The following is a 16,957-nucleotide window of genomic DNA, read 5'->3' as shown; positions in this document are numbered from 1 at the left end:
CCCATGAAGGCAGAACACGCGGAAACAAATATAATGGCTCCGTTATCCATGTCTCCTTTTTACTTTAGCTCAGTTTTTAATAGTTTTGGATTTTTTAAATTGTTAATCATGATTTTTTTTAAAAGGAATTCATTTTAACTTGTCAGCCGCCCGGAATCATTTGTTCTGTGAGATGGACAGCTATTCAAGTTTGTAGCATTATGATAGATGATGATGATTATTATTATTTTTTGGAGGGGGGGGAGAGATGGGATATTATACAAGTGTTTAAAAAGTCATCTGGAATTCATCTTTTATCCTGAGTGAACATTTTAATATTTCACCACAAATTTCAGGAACAGTAAGACAAGACACACATCTTTAAAAAAAAAAACTAGGTTTACTGAACATGATTTGTACAGGCAGGAAACATGCTTATGCTTTGATTTCAATTTTATATTTAAAAAAAAAACATTTCACAGATCCACGCAGGTTAACCAGATAGGCTCTCTGCTGGGTTGTGGTGTTGAACAAAATAGGCAGACAGCTCTTTCAAGGCTTTGTAACGATGAGAAATAGAGTTCTTCACAGTCTTGGGCAATTCAGCATATCTGCAAAAAACAACTTAGAACTTCACCATGAGAAACTGCAAAACCTTCTCATCTAGAACAGATAGTAGTATAAATGGATTAATTAAATTTACTCTATTTCTTGGCTTAAATATTTAAGTCCTAAGTTAAGGAATGATTTGATCAAATACTCTTCTTGGGACATATGAGAATTGCCAATGGAACATCTGTATTAAATCCATTATTTTAAATAGAATAAAACAATAGAATAATCCAAATGCCTGCTGACAATACATTCATAAATATTTAAGGCAAAATTGGTGTTTTGTAAAACAGAGTTCGCACATTTATTAATACTTGAACGTACAGCAGTGACTGGGTAATTTTACTGACCAATTATAACTAATGAGAAAATATTCCCTTACGTCTCTGTGCAGCCTTCTGGCTGGAAGCAAGGATCCCATCCAAAATCTCGAGGTCCTCTTGGTTCAACTATATGCCCCTATAGAAAAAACAGATATTTAATGTTGAATTTTCAGAGTTGGACCTTACATAAAACATACAGTTCTGAAGGAGCTGGCAGATGTGATCTCACAACTACTAAATCATATATTTCAAAGATTCTAGACCACCATGGTACACAAGAGGACTGGGAAAAAGCTGATATGGTTCCCATCTTCAAAAAACTAAAAAGAAATGGATCCAGAAAACTATAGATCTATCAGCTGACAATATGGGAAAATTCTGGATTATATAGGCAATGGTAATCAAGCAATGAATTTGTGAACACCCAGAGAAAAGCAAAGTTATAACCAGACATAGGTTTGTCAAAAACAAATCAGAAATCTTATTTTATAACAAAGTGACTATATTAGTGGACTAGCAAAATGCTGTGGACATCATTTACTTGGATTTCAGTGAGGCATTTGATAAAGTAGACCACAACTACTACTAGATTAAGATAGAAAAATGTGAATTAGACAGCATCATCACCAGATGGATAGGTAACTGGTTGACCAGCTGCACTCAATATGTAGTCCTTAATGGAACTGCATCTACAGGGAGGGAAACATGCAGTGGGGTATCTCAAGGTTCTGTCTTAGGCCCACCACTCTTCAATATCTTCATAAACAATTTAGATGAGGGGATAGAAGGATAACTTATCACCCAGCAACTGAGCAAAGAACCAGTTGCTAAATTTTTTGAAGCCCACCTCTGGATAATACCATTACCCTTCACTTCCAACTCAATTCAGAAATGTTGAATAAGTACAGCTACTTTTATCAAGCAGTGATAATTCTCTTCACCCATTCTTGTAGAAGTACACTCACAACTAAGCAGGCAGCTGCATGGAGTGACAATAATTAAATAGCTGAATTGGAAACCAGGAAGCTCCATTGCAGGCATTGTTGAGATAGGAATTAGAAACAAGAAGCTGTGTAGCAGACACTGCTGTAAATGTACATAGAAATATATCCCACTACCTGTACTATCAGTCACATTACTCCTGCACAGCAAACCAACCAACTTATCTTCTTTCATTCCTTCTCACCTACCTATACTGCTTTTTTATTTGTCATAAAATAATTCTAGTTACTTCTCTCCATAATAGGACCAGCCTACTGTTGGGCACTACTCAAAAATGACAGCACTTGGACTATGTTTAAGATGTTATGTATGAATGCTGAAAGTGGCTGTTATGCTAACAAAAGGAAATTCTTCAGGTCATTTACTAACAGGTAATTCCACATTGTCATACGTACTTGAGTTTGGCCTTTGAATAACTTTACAGGATCATCTGGATTTCCAGTGCTGAAAGCAAAGGTGCAGAGAGCGTAAGCAGATTTATCTTCAAATCCCGCTAAGAGTTTGTAGAGACCTAAGCAATAAGAAAAAAAAAGTCATGATTTCTTCTTTAGTAAATTTTGCTTGACGGAAGAGGGAGATGTGTAGGACACAAAATGGCAGTTCACATATTTTGGTTTTAATCCATATGTCTGACATGTTTGATACATATCAAACAAAATCAATAGGACTACTACGATAGCTTTTCTATTCTAGGTCTAGGACATAATGCAGTTAAAAATTCAATGAATTTTCTGTTCCTGTATATGTGCTTGTGGCAGAAGAAATGTTTTAAACATATATTTAAATAGATGATGTCAATATAATTCAGGTTTATGAAGGCTAAATCAGATCTAAGATATGGAACATTAGGATCAATTCTGCCAAATAGCTACTTTAATATGAAATCAGACAAAAACTTTTTAGTACTTTACAAGTTATCCTAGCTTTCTACTGGAAAATATCATTGAAAGAAGAATGGAACAGAACAGAAAGGATCTGCAAACACAAACCAAGAAGAAGAGAAGGGTAGCATATAGAACACTGAAAAGTAAAATCATCAGGAATAAAAGGATCCTATTTTAAAATGGAAACAAAAAAATGTACTGAGTGCATAATCAATATGGATTATGGCCAGTGCTGTCAAAACACCATCATTCCACATTTGAGTAACACAGGTTAATTAATGAAGGAAGCAGCACAATCTCAGAAGGAAGTTTATATGAAAGAAGGCTGAATTACCTTCTGGCTTTAGCTTTTCTAGGAACCATTTTCTGAAACACAAATAAAGGCACAAATCATATTTTTCACTATCACAAGAATAATAAAAACACCTGAACATCATTCAACAAGCAAGGCAAGACCAAAATTATCTGTTAAATAAGTTACCAAATATTTAATCCAAACAACTCCATCTTTTTTACAAGAGTTCCAAGAAAATGCGCACTTTAAAGTAGAACTATTAAAATCTCGTAAAAACTAATAAACAAAAATAAAAGAATACGTAAAATATAGCAAAGATATAAACATTAACAGTGAAAACATCAGTTCTGAAATGGCAAATCTTGTTCAGCAGAACTGATACCATAATGGCGTGCTTGCACTTTATTCAGGCATGATATTCCCCTCTGAAAAAAAAATCGGGGCCGGCCAAAAGAGACCCCCCACCGCCCGCCGCTCGCGCCACCCGCCGCCCGCCCCAAAAAATCGGAATTCCGATTTTAATCGGAATAATATCATGTCTGTTTATTATTTGCTTGCACTTTATTATTTTATTATTTGCCTTATCAGAAATACAAGAAATCAAAACATAAAGAGTTCCTTAACAGGAGTGTATAGTAGATCCCTCTTCTCTTCTTGCATCACTCTATAGCCATCACTCTTCATACTGCTCTGACTCATCTAGAACAGCGGGATGGCTACGTGAGGATGCTTTTTGTGGATTTTAGTTCTGCGTTTAACACAATTCTTCCACATAAGACTAGTGTCTAAACTTCTGGACCTTGGGCTTTCTAATTCAATCTGCCTTTGGATTATGGATTTCCTGTCTGGCTGCTCACACAGGGTCAGATTAGGTAATCATACCTCTTCAGCCCTTATTCTTAACACTGGTACACCACAGGGTTGTGTGTTGAGTCCCTTACTCTATACTCTTTATGTGCATGACTGCATTTCCCACTCACGTTAATAATACTATTGCTAAATTTGCAGATGATACAACAGTGGTGGGACTTATAAGTGGTGGGGGGATAAGTCTGCCTACCGAGATGAGGTGGACCGGTTGCTTTTGTGGTGTGGAGACAACTTGGTCCTCAACACCAATAAGACCAAGGAGTTTATAGTGGATTATAGAAGGAACAGATCAGACATCCAGCCCTTGCTTATCAATGGAGACCAAGTGGAGCAAGTGACTAGTTTTAAGTTTCTGGGTGTTACCCTAAAAGAGGATCTGACCTGGGGTGCCCACATTGCAGCCCTGGTCAAAAGGGCCCAGCAGAGATTATACTACCTGAGGCTTCTCAGAAAACAACTGAATGAGAAACTGCTGGTGACCTTCTACCGCTGCACCATAGAGAGCATTTTAACATACTGCACCTCTGTATGGTTTGCCAATTGCACAGTGGCAGATAGGAAAGCACTCCAGAGGGTTAATGTCATTGCCCAGAAGATCATTGGTTGCCCTCTCCCCTCTTTGGAAGAGCTTTATAGCTCCCGCTGTCTTAAGAAAGTTCAAAACATTCTCAAAGATCCATCTCATCCTGGGAACCCTTTTTTTGAACTATTACCATCTGGCAGATGGTACAGAATAAAAACAAGGACAAATAGACTGAAAAACAGCTTCTATCCCAGGGCAGTAGCTCTTTTGAATTCTGTATAGTGCAGTGTTGGTGTGGTGTTGGGCTTTTCTGGTTCAATGTGTGAAGGGTGAAGGATGTGTGTTTGGGTTTATTTTCATGGTCATGATGTGCACTGAAGATGGTTTTTGATTTTGTTGTACGAAGTGCAATGACAATAAAGTAAACTAATCACAATGGGAACTAAAACAAAATGCCAGCACATTAATACAGCATTTCTTATTTAATAGCCCAGCTGGATTAGGCCAAAGATCATCCAGTTCAAGATTCTGTGCCATACTTTGGCCAATGAGATCCAGTTTCGATACTCACACCTGGGTGGTGGATGACAGTCACTTCTCAGTAACCAATATTTAATCCATGTTGCCCATGATTCAGTGGGTGTAAATGGTCATCAGTATCAGGAAGGATCAATATACTTCTCTTCTATGAAACTGCCTACTCCCTTTTAAAACTGTCCAATGGCTGCCATTAATACAATAGTTGGCAACAACCTTTGCAATTTATGTGTTGTGTACAAAGGCATTTTTCTTCTCTCAGTATTGAATCTTCCTACATTTAGTTTCATCGGATGACCTCAGGTTTTAAAAGGGTGAGGAGAAAAACATTAGTCTATCCCTACCATCTATACTATGCATTGTTTATATACTCCATGTTTCTTTTTATTCTCCTTTAGTTCAAATGACAGAGCCACAATCAGAATAGTCTTTCCTCACAGAAAAATAATTGTGATTTCCTTGTTTTCATACCTTTTCTAATTTTGTCATTCACTCATTTTTGTGCAATTATGTCAGTCCTGTTTTTTGGCAATTGCCTGAACAAGTCCTGGTGATTTCTTGGCAAGGTTTTTTTTTTTAGAAAATATTTACCATGGTGGTCATCCTAGAGTTTAGAAAGAAACTAAAGTCACCTAATTAGCTTTGTGCCTAAGGCAGAACTAAAATTCATGGTTTTCCAGTTTCTAGCCTAGTGCCTTTAGTCCTATACCAAACTGGGTCTCTAATGTTGTAATATCCCTTTTTCATTTCCTTTCCTTTTTCTTTTTCTCAGAAATGTTCACAACACTGAACTATACAAAGGAGGGAGGAGGTTTTCTAATAGTTCTAAACATCAAAGCACTCAGGAAATAATCAACATATATCTAGACCTCTGCTTTTCTTTTGTATGTATGTAATAGGGATGCAAAAAAGACAATAAAACTTTCAGTCTAGATCAGGGGTATCAAACTCAATTTCATTGAGGGCTGCATCAGGGTTGTGTTTGACCTCAGAGGGCTGAGGGGTGGGGGTGGTTCTGGTGGACGTTACACAGGACCGTACCTCCACACACATGGTTTTATATACTTATAAAAATAGAAAGACGTACACTTCTGTGATTTTGTTTTTCTAATACTTGATCACCTTATGAGAGAGATATTAAATCAAGAAACATTCCATAGGAAGACTAGAATGGGCGTTGGTTCTTACCTGATCGCCCCTTCTCGGCGAGCCGCGAGGAGCATCCAGAGACTGGGATGTGCTTCCGAGTCCTCTTCTTGCAGGCTGAGCTTTAGATGAGGAAACGCTCCGCCCCTCACGTGACATCGCGGAGCGCCTCCCCAGTTTTTGCGATAACGAGAAGAGAGGTTATTAATTCTTTCTAATCTACTATTGGCTCCTTGGCTGAAGAAAGAGTCCCCACCAGACGGAGAAATTAGGGTGGGGCTGGATGCTCCTCGCGGCTCGCCGAGAAGGGCGTATCAGGTAAGAACCAACGCCCATTCTCCTTCGAGCCGCTCGGAGCATCCAGAGACTGGGACATACCAAAGCTGGGCTGTCCTACGGGTGGGACTCCGTCTGGTCCGAAGGCCCCTCCGGATCACTGATGACCCTCTGTAAGACCCGTCGGCCAAAAGAGGCCTCCACTGAGGCGTGCAGTCTATTCTGTAATGTCTGATAAACGGGACGGGGAGGTCAGGTGGCCCGCCCGACAAATGTCAGCGATGGGGGCTTGCGTGGCCCAGGCCGCCGAGGTGGCTGCACTTCTGGTGGAATGGGCGGTTATCCCACCCGGAGCGGGCAGAGAATGGGAAAGGTAGCACCTCGCAATAGTAGCCCTGATCCAGCGACTGATGGTGGAAGGAGAAACCTTAAGCCCCATTGACCTGGGTTGAAAGGATAGGAAGAGGGATTCCGACCTTCGCCTGGATTGAGTGCGCTTAATATAAATACGCAAGGCCCTTCTAACATCTAGGGTGTGCCAGAGGACCTCCCTGCCCCTGGAGGGCCTGGGGCAGAAATTTGGTAAAATCAGTTCCTGTGACCTATGGAAGGGAGAGTTAACTTTGGGTAGAAAGGTAGGGTCGGGACGAAGGACCACCCGGTCTGCGTGGAACACGCATAGATCGCTCCTGACTGACAGAGCTGCTAATTCCGAAACTCGACGAGCAGAAGTAATAGCTACTAGAAAAACTACCTTGAAAGTGAGAAACTGCAGGGATGACTCCCTCAAAGGCTCGAACGGGGACGTGTAAGAGAAAGCGAGGACCTTGTTGAGGTCCCATGTGGGGAACCTGTGAGCGGTAGGAGGGCACAGGTTGGTGGCGCCCTAAGGAAAGATCTAACCCTGGGGTGGTGAGAAAGGGAACCGTAGTTATCACAGGAGACCACGGTTGAGAGAGCAGAAACTTGCCGTCTCAGGGTGTTAGGTGCGAGCCCCTTGCGAAGACCCTCCTGAAGAAATTCAGGATCTGTGCCACCGAGGGAGAGAGGGATTAACCTGAGACCCGCTACACCACTTGCAGAACCCTTTCCAAGTGGCATCATAAATTCGTGTGGTGGAAGGACGCCTGGCGGCCAAAATAGTGTCGATGACTTGAGTTGAAAGTTTCTCAGAAGTCAGACGGATCCGCTCAACCTCCAGGCGGCTAACTGGAGCCATTGAGGCTCCGGATGCAGAAAGGGCCCCTGAGAGAGGGAGACCTTGTCCGGGGGATCCTCCATGGGGCGCTACTGATAAGATGCGGAGATCCGCAAACCACGGTCGCCTGGGCCAATAGGGAGCCACCAGGAGAAGTTCTGCCCTCTCCTGAATGAGTTTTTGAACTACTCTGGGAACTAACGGGAGCGGAGGGAAGGCATATAGGAGCCCTGGGGCCATGGGCAACGCAGAGCGTTGTGATTCTCCGACCTGTGAGACGGATACCGGGAGAAGAACCGTGGAAGCTGAGTGTTGGTCGGGGAAGCGAAGAGGTCCACCACCGGAAGGCCGAATATTCTGGACGCTTCCTCGAAAAGGGATGGATGGGCGCCATTCCACCTGGTCCACCGTGGCCCTGCTCAGCCAGTCCGCCTGAGTATTGTCTACTCCGGAGATGTGTTCGGCTTTTAAGGATAGGAGGTTGGATTCTGCCCAGCGGCAAAGGCGCTCGGCTTCCTCATTAGTTGGATGGACTGGGTGCCCCCTTGCCTGTTGATATGGGCCTTGGCCGTGACGTTGTCCGTGAGCACGAACGTGATGTTTGCAGATCTGAGGAAAGCTGCGCAGGGCCAGAAGGACGGCGTGAAGCTCTAGCCAATTGATGCTGCACCTCTGCTCGGTCAGCGACCATTTGCCCTGTGCAGAGATCGAGTCGAGATGAGCGCCCCAACCGGATAGGCTTTGCGTCCGTAGTGACGGTGAGTCGTTGAGGTTCCGCGAAGAGGTGGCCTCTGTTGATGGCGGGATTGGTCCACCAGAGAAGAGACGTGAGGACCCTTGGAGGGACCCTGACTTTGACCCTCGAGTTGCTTCTTCCGGATTGTTGGAGCAGGGAGCAGGAACCATTGGAGGGATCTGCTGTGTGAAGCGGGCCCAGGGAATAATGGAGATGCATGATACCATTTTGCCCAACAATTTAGAGAGGTCCAACAAGGCCACCCTCCTTGAGCGCCTGATCTGATTGACCAGGGCTTGAATGCTAAGGAACCTCTCCGGAGAGAGGAAAACTCTCTGTGACACCGAATCAATTATGGCCCCCAAGTGGTTAATTCGAGTAGAAGGGGTAAGTTGGCTCTTTTGCCAATTGACTAGAAAACCGTGTGCCCGTGGGCGGAGAGGGTGACCCTGGTATCCCTGACTGCCTGGGATTTGGACGAGGAGAGAATAAGAATATCGTCCAAGTAGCAGTGGAGGCGGACGGGAACGGTCCTGAGATGGGCCGCCAGGGCCGCCAGGACCTTGGTGAAGGTCCGGGGGCGAAGCCAGACCGAAGGGTAGGGCCACGTATTGATAATGAAGGTTATTATGGCAGAACCTGAGGAATTTGTAATGGGAGGGCCTGATTGGAATGTGGAGGTATGCCTCCGAAAGATCTATGGAAGATAACCAGTCTCCCGCCTGGTGCCTAAGAGAATTGATTGCAAGGTGTGCATCTTGAATCTACGCTGGATGAGGTGACGGTTGAGCCGTTTCAAGTCTAGGATGGCTCTCCAACCCCCAGAGTGTTTGGGTACCACAAAGAGATGGGAGTAAAAACCCTTTCCCCTCTGGGCCGGAGGGACAGGTTGAATAGCCTGGATGTCAAGAAGATGATGGATGGCTGCATCCATTAGAGCCCGTTGGAGGGATCCCTTGAGGAGGGGGATGGGATGAAACAATCAGGGGCGGACCTGAACTCCAGGCGAGACCAAACCTGATTGTGTCCCTAACCCATGCATCGGAGGTGGATATGTCCCATTGGGCGGCGAAGTGGCTGAGGCGGCGCCAATGGGGAGGAGGAAGAGGATCTACCTTCTACGGTAGGGCCTTCCTCCCGATCCCAGAATGGTCTCTTGTAGCCGCCACCGCGTCTGGTTCTGTCACCCGGGTCCGAGCGGTCCTGGGACCAGAAGGAAGGAGGTCTAGGGTATCTGGGCGGAAGGGGGTTGGTAGAAGGGGCGGGGAAGCTCCTCCGAAAGGGCTGGGGGCCCCTGGTCTCCGATCTTCGAAAAAGGGAGGGCAAATACTTTCTCTTACTGCGGCCCTCGACCAGCAGTGGTTCCAAAGCTGGGCCAAACAGTTTGTCTCCCGTAATGGGAGCAGTGGCCAGCTTGACCTTATTCTTTACGTCCGCCTGCCAATGTTTGAGCCATAGCATGCGGCGAGCCGTAACGTGCGACGTGATGGCCCTGGAAGAAAATTTTACCGACTGGTAAGTGGCGTCAGCCGAGAACTCGGCTGCAGCCACTAACCGCTATATCCTGGTGAGCTCTCAGATTGGAAGCAGGGATGTGGTCCTTGAGCTGGCGTAGCCAGCGGATGGAAGACCTGGTGAAAAATGAGGCGGCCGTAGCCGATTAATGGCCCAGGCGTCAGATAGGTGGGCCCTACGCAGCGCCAGCTCCGCCCGCCTGTCCTCAGGCTTTAAGGCCTCTAGGGCCTCACTAGGGGTAGAGGAAGAAGCTAGACCCACAATGGGGTCATCAACCTCCGGGATATTCAGAAGGTTAGACAGAGCCGCATCGAGATTGAAGAATCTCTTGTCTTGGCTAGATGGAGCAGGAGGTGTCCCTGAGGAGGTAAGTTGCTTTGCAACCAGATCTCTGAAGATGGGAGGGGATGGGATGACCTCGGCTTCCACCACTGGTTGGGTGAAAATGGAGTCTTCTGGGCCCTCTTGGACTGGGGCGGGTTCAGCAGGGGACTGGGGAAGAAGGCCAGATACATTCTTGGCCTTAAGGAGGAGGGACTTGAACATATGTGGTTTGAACAGCCCCCCAAAGGTGGGTTGGTCGGGGGAAGGACCCTCGTCCTCCGACATCTCCCCCTCCATGATGTCAGCCTCTAAGAGGGGTTCACTATAGCGGGAGGATCCCATCCGGGGAATCCTCTTCCTCCTCCCTGAAATCCCCAAAGTCCCCTTCCTCCTCCATCTGGGCCCCAACCGGTGGAGGGCTATCCCTCTGAGAGAGTACCTGATCAGTTGGGGGACCGGTTGTGGAAGGGATCTGAGTGATAACGAATCGTGTTCAGAGGCTCGCGGAGAGAAGCCTGATCTGGACACGTGTTGTAGTGCCTCTGCTATGCCCTGGCGGATGGCTGATTCCATCCAAGCCTTGATGTGAGGTGGAACCTCGGAGGTAGAGGGTTCATCCTGGCGCAGACCAGCGGCTGTGGGTGTAAAGGTGGCTTCGGGGTCCGTCTAGTCGGAGGTCCGGGGGTCGGAAGACCCTGAAGCGAACTGCGCCTAGGTAGGGAAGAAGGGTCTGAGGGGAGAGGTAGAGCAGAGGTAGAAGGGGTTGGAGGAGGAGAGGTATAGGCGGCTCCGGCGGGACTCCCTTGAACGCCCGGTCGAACTCTTTTCTAACGCTTTGTGGCGCCTCAAGGCGTCACGTTGAAGCGACCTTGGAAGGTTCCTTGTCCTGTCTGGAGCCCTTAGGTTCCTTGTCCTGCCTGCGCAAGTAGTGGGACTTTGCTTTAGCCTTCAAAGAAGGACGTTTAGAGGATTGTCGTCTGCCATGTTAGGTAACAATACTAGCAAAGGCGGTTGGCTCGCCCAGAATAGGCCTGGATGAGGCCGGGTGAAGGTGAAGCTGGCCCTCTCCCCTTTTGGAATTTGTAGTGTACAGAGATAACAGTAAGGTATCTAAATAATATAGTATGTACAGGAAAAATAGATACTCTATTTGTAATTCCTTTGATTTCTTTTTGTTTGTTCTTTTTATCTTTTTCTCTTTTTTTTTTTTGTACCCAATATATATACAGGTTATCCGTAAATATCTATATATCTATGAAAAAAATTATTACTGTACAAAAAAACAGAAATTATTATTATAATTATTATTATTTTGCAAATATATTCCTTTTATTCTCGAACAGTAGCAGTAACTGGGTATCTCAGTACAGGCCGGATCAGTCAAATAAACGCCTGAGGCCTATGGTAGAAAGAGGGCCTCTGGCAGCAGGCCTCCAGACAAGAGAAAACAAAACCGGAGGGGCTGCAACTTCGCCCGAAACGGACTGCGGGAGGCCAACTAAGATAAAAGAGCGAGCCAGGTAGAAAGAAATGGGCAGCAAAGCTTTGACCCAAGGCCTGGGGCTCTAATTCACCGCAGCTAGAACCAGAAAAAAGGCGCCCGACCATGAGGCGGAGCCAAAATGGCGACCGTGAGCTGAACCGTCGGGGCGCCGGGACGGAAAAGGAGGGCTTTGCGGTCAGCTCGGCACGCCTAGGGCCTTAGGGGCAATAACCCTCCCGGTCGGCGTTTGGGGTGGGGGGAATCCAGCAGTAAAATGAAAGGAAAACAACGCGTGCCGCGAGGCAACGCGGAGGCAGCGATGCGATCTGATAAGGATGGGGGGGTAGCGCTAAACGCGCTGCGAGCCGCAGCTTCGTCTCAGGGACGAGGGAAAATTTTCCCTTAAGTCCAGACCCTTTGCGCAGGAGGAGAAAGAAGGCAAACCTTATCAGAATGTGAAATAGGAAGGAAATCTGCGATCAGCCAAGGAGCTCTCTAACACACAGCCTGACTCTTCGAGGCTGAGCAAAAGACTGGGGGGCGCTCCGCGATGTCACGTGAGGGGCGGAGCGTTTCCTCATCTAAAGCTCAGCCTGCAAGAAGAGAAGGACTCGGAAGCACATCCCAGTCTCTGGATGCTCCGAGCGGCTCGAAGGAGAACTATAATTTATTTACACAGACGATAGTAGCAGAAGCCTGAAAGGTAAAATATTTTACCTTTCCTCCCTTTTATAATCTTCTGAGCCAAGGACGGCCTCCTGCAGCATTCCGGAGGCCCCGTTTTGGGCCTGGAAGGCCTCCTGTAGCACTCTGGCGGCCAAAACTGGTGGGGGGGGGCACGTGCGTTCCCCCCGCACTCCATTTTTGCTAGCAGAGGCACCATGGGCTGGTCCTTTGCTATTTCTAGGCTGCTCATGGGCCAGATCTAAGCACCACACAGGCCGGATCTGGTCCGTGAGCCTAGAGTTTGACACCCCTGGTCTAGATAATTAAGATAAACAGAAATTCCTTTCTGCCTAATGTTCCTTCTCTCCTCACCTGTTTACCTCTTAACCTGCCATTATCAGCTATCATCTCAGCAAACTACTGGAGTCCAACTTACATATATGGCCCTGGGAGACCTCCAAGAGCAGTGAAACACAAACAGGTATCTTCTACTATAACTGGTCCCTGAATCTGTTAAAGGAAAATAATAATAAAACAACAAAAGAACAATGAAAGCCTAAATTAATTTTTGGATGTAGTTCCACATATTGTAAATAAAGCTTCCCAAAAGTCGTAGGCAATCATAGGCAGTTAATATCTGCGGCTCTGACAGCAATAATATAAAGATTCATTGCAGAAACCGTTGTGAGGAATGTATATAATATAGATGCCAAATGGAAATAAACAGAATGGCCTCATAGTTGGAGCTCTGCATTTTAAAAATGTAATCAGAGCTAACATAATGTTCCAATAGTTGAAGGGCTGCCACAAAGATGAGCGGGTCAACTTATTTTCCAAAACAACAGAAGGCAAGAAAAGGAAACAATGGATGGAAACTAATCAAGGAGAGAAGTAACCTAGAACTAAGGATACATTTCCTGACAGTGAGAACAATTAACCAGTGGAACAGCTTGCCTTCAGAAGTTGTGGCTGCTCCATCACTGGAGGCTTATCTGAAGTGGTATAGGGCAGCGGTCACCAACTGGCGGGAGAAAATTTTGGTGGGCCGCAGAGAAATGTCACTCCCAGAGCACACACACACCCCCAGCAATTAACCCAGGCTGTGCAGGAACACAAGGCTGCGCCGCCCATATGGCCTCCCCGCCCACTCACTCCTTACCCAGCAAACTTGCCTGCTAAATTGCTATTTTTCCTTTTTTTTTTTGACCATTGGCTGTTCTGCTGTGCGGGATTTAGATTAGCTAGGAAGCAGGAAATGGTTGGGTTTGTTGCTTTCTAGCTAGTCTTTAGATCTTCGGCTCTGCTTTTAAGCACAGCTGAACCTCCCTTAGGACTGTAGCTTCTATTATTCAGTGCAGACTCACGGCAAGCAAATTTTATGTGACAGACTCAGGTAGCCGATGGCAAATAGATCACTGAATGATTCTGTGAGCAACTCAACCTGCCTGCCTGCTTTGCTCATTTGGGGTAAAAGTTGCATTTGGGTAAAAGTTGCTCTTTTTTAATAAAAAAAATATCAATATTTATATCAATATTTATAATATTTACATACAAGCCATACCCAGCCAGTCACATGACCACCAAGCCACGCCCACAAATTAGGCCACGCCCACAGAACAAGTTAATGGTCCCTGGGATTTAAAATTATGAGTTTATTGATCCCTGAGGTCTAAAAGGTTGGCGACCCCTGATATAGAGTTCATGTGTACTTTTTTGACCCTATAGCCAAACATTAAACATTCTTTCTAGAGTCAGAACCGCTTGTACCTCTATGGAATATACAGCAAAATTTATCTGAGCATAAATTATAAAATCTCCCCAGCTTTCTGAGTTTCTTATTGCCTTAGGTTATGAGCTAAAGGAATATTTCAACCTGCTTAGCTGCTTCCAGGCACTTCTGTATAGAAATATCATCAGGCTCCCCTTGGTACTCAGGTACTACAAAAGTTTAAAGAAAAGTACAGTTAGTGGTGAACAGTAGTTTGCTAAGATACCAGACAAATGGAAACATGAACTCACAGTCTATTTTCTTTGCAACCAATTTGTATGGGAAGGAGTCACCTAGAATCTGAATCACCTACAAGATAAAGAGAAGTAGTTAGTTTTGAATACTGATAAGCTTTCACAAGTTACATCTCTTAACTGTATCTTGCACAATGTAGCAGTCCCTTTACTATGGACTATGTTTCTCTAAGAAACCCAAATGCCACATTTGCATTTCATATTTCAGAAAATTATTAAAAACTTCCTACTTCATCAAGGATTCATCTACACTGATTGTTGGCACTCTTTTATGCATGTAGTAGGTTTTTTTTACGCTTTGCTTTTATTTTCTTCTACACTGCCAAGGGTTTTTGTCAGAGGTGGTATTCAGCAGGTTCTGGAGAAGCGGTAGCGGAAATTTTGAGTAGTTTGGAGAACTGGCAAATACCATCTCTCACAGGAGATTTTACAGTATCCTTCCCCAGCCATGCCCACCAAGCCACGCCCACAGAACCTGTAGTAAAAAAAATTGAATCCCACCACTGGTTATTGTTACAAGTATAGGATAAAGCCATTTTTCTCTGGGGGTGGTATTTCTGGACTGACAGTTCCTAGAGACATCAATCAAAAACAAATTTCCCACTAGATTATTTTCTGGATTTAAACATATAAAAGTGGGGAACACAACAGTGCTACAAATTGAAGGTACTTTGGCTAAAGCCATATAATGGATGGCTTAGAGTTAAAACATCTTTACTTTCCGCCAGTGTTTGCTAGGATTGCAAATATTAAAACAACACCAAGCCAATAAAAAAGAGGTACATAAGTCTTGGTTGTCCAGACTTTTGCAACTCAGAATAGCTACTCCAAGCATTTCAGAATTATTTTTTGCGCTGAAGCAATCAATAACCACAATTTTAGTAACCAATAAATTCATGTTCTGCCTATTTGTGAGTCTTTGTGGAAGACAGGTTAGAAATCCCAACTCTTACAAAGGTTGGCCCGTTTATTCTTTAGTGAAAAACAGTGTTTCTCAATCTTGACAAACTACTCCTAAAACTAAAATCGTATGGTATCTCTGGACACCTGTATAACTGGATAGAAGCATTCCTGTCAAACAGACAACAAATGCTCAAAATTGGAAGCATCCTATCAAATTCTGTACCTGTCAACAGTGGTGTCCCCCAAGGCAGTGTTCTAGGACCAACTCTCTTCATACTCTACATAAATGACCTCTGTGATCATATCAAGAGCAATTGCGTCCTCTTCGCTGATGATGTAAAGCTGTTCAACACCACAGACAATACTGCTACCCTCCAAAAAGACCTTGACTATGTATCAGAATGATCAAACAAATGGCAACTTCAAATCTCAACAAATAAATGCTCTGTCTTACATATTGGCAACAAAAATCAGAAAATAAAATACAAGCTAAATAGTCAAGACCTTGTTGATGATCCAAACTCTGTCAAGGATCTTGGAATACTCATCTCTAATGATCTAAGTGCTAGAGCCCACTGTAACGACATAGCCAAAAAGGCATTAAGAGTTGTTAACCTAATCCTACAGTAGCTTTTTCTCTGGTAATATCACACTACTAACTAGAGCATACAGAACATTTGCTAGACCTATACTTGAATACAGCTTATCAGTCTGGAACCTGCATTATGTATCTGATATTAACACAGTTGAGAAAGTCCAGAAATATTTCACAAGAAGAGTTCTCCACTCCTCTACTCGTTGTAGAATACCTTATGCCACCAGACTTGTAATTCTAGACCTAGAAAGCATAGAACTATGCCGTCTTCAGTCCGATCTTAGTATATAAAATCATACATTGCAATGTCCTACCTGTCAATGAATACTTCAGCTTCAACCATAACAACACAAGAGCAAACAATAGATACAAACTCAAGGTTAACTGCGCCAAACTTGATTGCAGGAAATACGACTTCAGCAACAGAGTGGTCAATGCCTGGAATACTCTACCTGACTCTCTGGTTTCTTCCCCAAACCCCAAAAACTTTAACCTTAGACTGTCTACTATTGACCTCACCCCTTTCCTAAGAGTTCTGTAGGGGGCGTGCATAAGCGCACCAACGTGCCTACCGTCCCTGTCCTATTGTTTCTTTTATTTTTCTTATATGTATCCAGTTCATGTATTCATAACTATGTTTATGAGATGTTATTTTATAATCGCTTGACAAAATAAAATCAATAAAAATAAAAAAATAAAGTTCATTATTCATAGATGAACAGCTAAACGCTAGCCGGCGCCATCACCCATCCGCTTTGTAAACGACGGCAGAAAGCCACGGAAGCCGCTGCCCACCTCCTCCAGTTTCTTCACGTTTCCGGTGACAAACACCACGCTTCGGCCGGCTGCCGGTATCATCGCCATCTTGCGCTGACGCCTGCGCAGTTAACCGATCATGACCTCCTCAGGGTTCCCCTGGGCAGCCTCGCACTCCGAAGACAAGCTTTGAAGGTATACGGGGAATCACGCTGAAGAAGGGCGGAACCTATCGCAAACTCTGAAATCCACTGGACCTAAAAATCCAAGATGGAAGCTTTGGCCAGCCAATGAGCTTTGAACGTAGAGGAA

At 44.6% G+C, this 16,957-nt stretch overlaps 1 protein-coding gene across 1 annotated transcript; it reads right to left on the bottom strand.

The window, feature by feature from the left end:
* Positions 1 to 359: 359 nt before the first annotated feature.
* ITPA (inosine triphosphatase) lies at positions 360 to 16,889 on the bottom strand. The gene is made up of 8 exons (XM_026686925.2): positions 16,685 to 16,889; positions 14,389 to 14,446; positions 14,243 to 14,307; positions 12,806 to 12,879; positions 3,135 to 3,166; positions 2,312 to 2,427; positions 974 to 1,050; positions 360 to 590 (listed from the first exon to the last, which is right to left on the bottom strand). The coding sequence occupies exons 1-8, from the start codon at positions 16,751 to 16,753 to the stop codon at positions 473 to 475; spliced, it is 609 nt and encodes a 202-aa protein (XP_026542710.1). The 5' UTR covers positions 16,754 to 16,889; the 3' UTR covers positions 360 to 472.
* Positions 16,890 to 16,957: the final 68 nt, after the last annotated feature.

The sequence above is a fragment of the Notechis scutatus genome, chromosome 3 (genome assembly GCF_049901735.1).
Source record: "Notechis scutatus isolate UNSWTSFEM ecotype Mainland chromosome 3, rNotScu1.2, whole genome shotgun sequence".
Classification (NCBI taxonomy): domain Eukaryota; kingdom Metazoa; phylum Chordata; class Lepidosauria; order Squamata; family Elapidae; genus Notechis; species Notechis scutatus.
This window is presented reverse-complemented; position numbering and strand designations above follow the sequence as displayed.